The sequence below is a fragment of the Hyaloscypha bicolor genome (assembly GCF_002865645.1).
Source record: "Hyaloscypha bicolor E unplaced genomic scaffold K444scaffold_182, whole genome shotgun sequence".
Classification (NCBI taxonomy): domain Eukaryota; kingdom Fungi; phylum Ascomycota; class Leotiomycetes; order Helotiales; family Hyaloscyphaceae; genus Hyaloscypha; species Hyaloscypha bicolor.
This window is the reverse complement of record NW_020194684.1, coordinates 842,507-847,796: the sequence shown is the minus strand read 5'-3', so window position 1 is coordinate 847,796 and position 5,290 is coordinate 842,507. Positions and strand designations below refer to the sequence as shown.

Sequence of the window (5,290 nt, the reverse complement as noted above, 5' to 3'; positions counted from 1 at the left end):
TTAAGATATAAAATAATAGGTAATTATATAGAATAAAGTAGCTGGGTATTATATAACTTACTAATCTTTAATAGAGGTATCTAGGTATTAATACCAAAATTAGATAAGGTAATCTGTACTTATAGTTTTTTTAAGCGAAAAGAGAGGGCAGCTGATTTTGTAAGTTAGTATATATTTAACTTCTTTTTAATTTCATTATTTAACTTACTATTTCTTTACCTATTATTCTTTAAACTTTTTATTTATTTGGCCTCTTTTATTCTTTAAGTTTTATTTTTCTAAGCTAACTCTTTTCTATATTCTCAAATAAGGCAAAATGGCAAGCCCTAAATAGTAGTATTTATAAGGGATCTTACTTTTATTTTCTATTACTACTATTTTTTATATAATATTTTACTCGAATATTATATATAATTACTAGAAGAATGAGTTTATTATAATTCTTATAATAACTTCCCTTCTTTCTTAATTATAATATTCTAATAGATATATAGTTTGACTTCCCTTATATAAGCTTCTAAGGTATATTACTTTTTATACTAATGAATCCGAACGGAATTCCTGGAGCTATTACTATAGTAGTAAGCCAAGCTTAAGGTATAGAGAGCGCTACTACTACTATAGCTTCTAGTATTACTAGCTAAGCTTAAAGTATTATTTCGAGTACTATTATAATAATTAAAAGCACTATAGGCTCTTATATTTTCAAGAACTACTTGCTTGGTATTACCTACTTCTGTATTAGATTTACCGACTATATTAACTATTAAGAGTTACTATTAAGGCTTTTGAATATTATATTAAGTTCCGTTCTAGCTATCGGATAACCGAGTCTCGCAAATCTCGATCGAGTATTAGTAGTAGTTAGTTCTAGAAGTATTACTAGTAGTTTAGTAATAGTTTTATATTTTACGGCTCTTATAATTAGTCTAAATATTCTTTATATTTGTTTTCTATTATTGGATTAACTAGAAATAATACCCTTTTATAGGATATTAAAAATAGTAGTACTTATTTATAGGTTATATAGTACTATTTGCTATATACTTCTTATCTCTCTTACTATTATTCTATATAATATTCTGTTAAAGTCTATGGATTTACTAAAAGAGATTTCTATAGAGGCGGGTAAAGTAAGTAAACAAGTTCTAATTGCCTTTACCTATACTATATTTATGGGTATCTTTATTATTACTAGGTGGCTTTTGAGTTAATATAATAAGGATATACTATAAAGTATAATTTCCAGAAGAGATCTTAATTTAGATATAAGTTAACTAATATCTCTATAAGGCAGAAGTCCTGTAATTTAGTATAAGTAAATATTCGATTATATAACAAATATCTTAGTATAAATTAATATTATTTTATCTATAACTTAGTATTATTTTATTCGACCTAAATAACTATAATATCTTTTAATTATCTCTTACTAGAAATATAGAACTAATATTCAAATTCTTCTTTATTAATTAGATGACTTGAAACCAAAGTCTGGATATTTTTCGAGTATCTAAAATAATATATAATAAGATATATCGGATACTTTTTACTAGGACGTCTCTTGTATTATTTATATAATATAAGAGGGGCTTTATAATAGCCTAATCTCTAGTATTACTACTATTTAGAGCGATCTGAATCTTATTACTAGAAATTCTTAAGTAAGATATAGATATGGAATTAACTATATAATATTTCCTATAATTTATTTAATTAATGTGGGTTAAAGCCGAGTAAATAGAGGTAGTTAGTAACAAAGAAATTATAGGTATAAGTGGAAAGATAAGAGAGGTTAGGAGCCTGTTTTTATATAAAGATCTGTAATATCTATTCCTATATACTGAGACGCACCCTATTACGAGACAAAACAGGAATATATTGAGTTCGAGTGACTTTAAATCTGTAAATATATTAAAATTTCTATTTATTTTTATTTCAGTTATATTATATATCTCTCCCGAATACTCTTAACCTATTAATTCTAAAAATTATCTCTATGTCATTGCCGCCCCTTTGATTTTATAGAGGGTCTCCTTTAATACTAGAATAGACTCTTTGACTCGCAGCCCTATAATTAAGCTTTTTCCATCTTTTAAAATCGTAAAACGATTAAATATGGATACCCAGGTTTCATTACAATATTAAATCATTATTTTTAGTCTTATGGCGGCCGGGGCACACCATAGCATACGACGTCGCTACACGGGCTGATACCTCCTCTAATCAAGCGATCAGGATCCTTGTCAGAAGCGGTGTGCTTATAGTAATCTCGGTAAAATTGTAATAAGACGTGGCTGTAACGTTTGTGGCTGCGTGTGGCAGACCTTGCCGGAAAATCCCGCTTCCCGATATCCTCCGAGTAGAGCAAAAAGTGGCCTTTGCGAAGCAGTCCCTCTTTCAGCGACCGTGGATACCTTCCGCTCTTTAACTTTATAGAAGCCGGCATCTCAATAACAGCGGAAAACTCGTCCTAGCGTATAATACTATGTTACCAAGGATGGCAATGAATTGCTTTTTTTATGTTTATACGCTATGCAGAAACAGAAAAGTCTTAAGTACTTGGTCGATGTGCGCGGTCTCGATCAATGGTGTTTTGGCATTAATGAATTAGCATTCAGCAGAGCTCCCCTTTCCAACAATCTTCGGATACGTAGTGTGCCTCGATCTCTCCAAGTCCAACTCTTTCGTACTGGTTCTCGAACCGAATTTTTCTCACAAGTAAAATATGGTAAGTCTTCTCAGTATCTTCCACCTGAGCTGGGGTCCACTGCATCCCAATGACAACACAATGCTGAAAATGAATATAGGTTGGTATATCGAAGGACAAACCCCCGACAATCACTGAATCCTTGTCAAGAATGGTATACTCGCTGTCTTTCTGTACCATTGTATAGTTTTGGAACGCTCTAACTTGGACGAGCAATACTCTTTCCTGCTCAGTGTCAAATCGCAGGTCGCCCGTAGCCGGAACTTCGAGCCGGTGGTTAATCGGGAGGAAACGGATGCGAGAATATGTCATCCAAGACCACGACGGCAAATGCTGATCTTTGTATTGCGTCTCATTTCCGTCGGTGTTGTCATCCCGTGTTCACAGAAGCAGCCGAGAGAGAAAGGCCTCAAAGACGCCGTATCTGAATTCAGTCCGAAACACACGTTCCATCCGCTTCACCAAGCCAGAAATCGCAACGACCCTGTCTGATTTCGCGGTCAAGCCAGACTGTGCGTATTTCTCGAAAAGGAAATAAATGAAGTCAATTGTGCGAGAATAGCCTGAGATATAGAGACGACTCGGAAATTCTGGGTCAACAAGGAAGTGTTCCCTTCCAGGTGGACTCTTCATTTTTGTAAAGTTTTCGCAACGCACTGCATCGCCACACTCCCAGAACGCGTGACTTTCAGTGAAATGGATTGTTCGGTGAGACAGCACTCTCTCTTGAAGGACCCAAGCTCTTTGGTTTAGACGAGCGGCATCTATGTCTTTTGTGTAGTCCGCTGTATCAGAACCGAAATATGTCCACTGTCCAAAGGCGTCTTGGATAAAGCGAGGAGAAGGCCTCCACTCAAGGAAGCCCTTTGTCCAGTCCTCTGCTGAACTAGTAGTAATAGTGCAGTAGGCTGAACCGAAGACCTGTTCCATACGCCTAGCTTCAATTTTCCAGTCGTTAGTATCTGCGCCTTCAATCGACTGAATGATACAGACAGTATCAATCCAAAGGTATTGCTTTCCGAGTGCTCGTGTGACTTCAACAGCATCTTTAAATGTCTTCGGCAAATCATCCATGCTGAACCCTTTTAATCGATGGCGATAATTTTCTTGTGTCGTGCAGAACTGCTCCTTCTCTGTCTTCGTTGGAAGGCCCCAGCAGTGGGAAAGCGCAACATAGCCATCTACATCGGATAGCTGGGCCTTTTTCGACTCTGATACCCAGAGTTCTAACTCTGCGGAATCCGAATCGCCGACGAAGATGACCCTTGTAGGCCAGAATTGTGCTTTCGGCTTGCATCTGTGGCTTTTATTATACTCTTGAAGCCACTGGCGTAGTAAGGCGAAGTATAGAGAACGTTCAGTGACCGGTGTTCCAGAAGATTTCTTGCACAGATGTTGGATGTTGATAAAGTAATTAGACCTAAGGTTATCGTCGGTTTCGGAGCTCCAAAGGGCCATCGACGACTGAATATTAATCCGCTCAATAAAAAAGTCCCCAAACGACCGAGCCTGATGAAGAAAATTATTAATCTCCTCCTGACCCTCCTCACTATCCTCCCGTTGAAATTTAGCCATCTTGCGTTTGCGTTTAGCACTGGCAGCTTTGACAGACCTTGAGCGGGCTGAAGCTAAAGAAATGCCGTGTAAAGTTGTCCCTTCATCTTCTTCACCGTCACTTGAATCGTTGCCAGCTTTCTGTGAAATCAGTTCCCTTCCAGAGGTTTGCTTCGGCGATGATGAAGCAGCTTTTGAAGGGCGGCCGCGCTTCCTCTTGCTTGCCGGAACTGTTGCTGGCGCCCTTAGGCCTGTGGCAGTCGTCCGGAGTGTAGCTGATCCGGCCATTGTCCTACGTTGTGCCTGTATTCCTGACGATGTGGTAGGATTAATAGAAGCAGACTGTTCTTCAGTTCCAGTGGTGGTGCTACCACGGTTTGCACGTTTGGACGCGGGCGAGTATGGAGGTTCAGGTGTAGATTTTTGACAGGGCTTATATTCACGAGGATGTCGTTAACGAGGAGGATCAGGCGGCAGTCCGCTTTTTACACTTGACACAAAGAGAAGGGTAAGTTACGAGCGTAGTGTGACTTCGCTAGCCGGTCATAATGCCGCTGGTACCGGAAAATGTGGGGCAAATATTAAAATCAGAGAGAGTTCCTATGAAGCTGATTTCGAGTCCTACTGTAGCCTCCAAGGAGACTCCTCTTGCACAATTGCGAACGAATTCCAAGATGACCTTATCAAGGACGGAGTCCATAAGGGTCGAAAGGTTGCCGAGAAGAGCACGGTATTAGCACGCAAGACTGTGATGACCTGGCGAAGACGTTAACAGCAGCTCAGATGGTGACAGAACTGCAGAGCACGCGTTCATTACACATATCCATTGCTGACACTCTTCGATAAGTCGACCAAAACAGCGGCTTATACGTCCGCCGTGTCCACCACGCGCAAATTATATCGATAATGGAAGCTCTTCTAACAGCGTTGGTGCTCTGTTGGTCTGCGAGCACTCTCCGAGTCGTGTGCCCCTTCTGATGTGATCTGACTGTTCGGCTTTCTACGACCAATTCTGTGGCTAAGTAA

General features: G+C 38.6%; 1 protein-coding gene across 1 annotated transcript; it reads right to left on the bottom strand.

Moving 5' to 3' along the window:
- Positions 1-2,617: 2,617 nt before the first annotated feature.
- Positions 2,618-4,552, bottom strand: K444DRAFT_669020 (HET-domain-containing protein; the record flags this gene model as incomplete). Its single annotated transcript, XM_024887481.1, has 2 exons — positions 2,618-2,973; positions 3,157-4,552. 2 exons carry the CDS (start codon positions 4,550-4,552, stop codon positions 2,618-2,620), a joined length of 1,752 nt encoding a protein of 583 aa, XP_024727978.1.
- Positions 4,553-5,290: the final 738 nt, after the last annotated feature.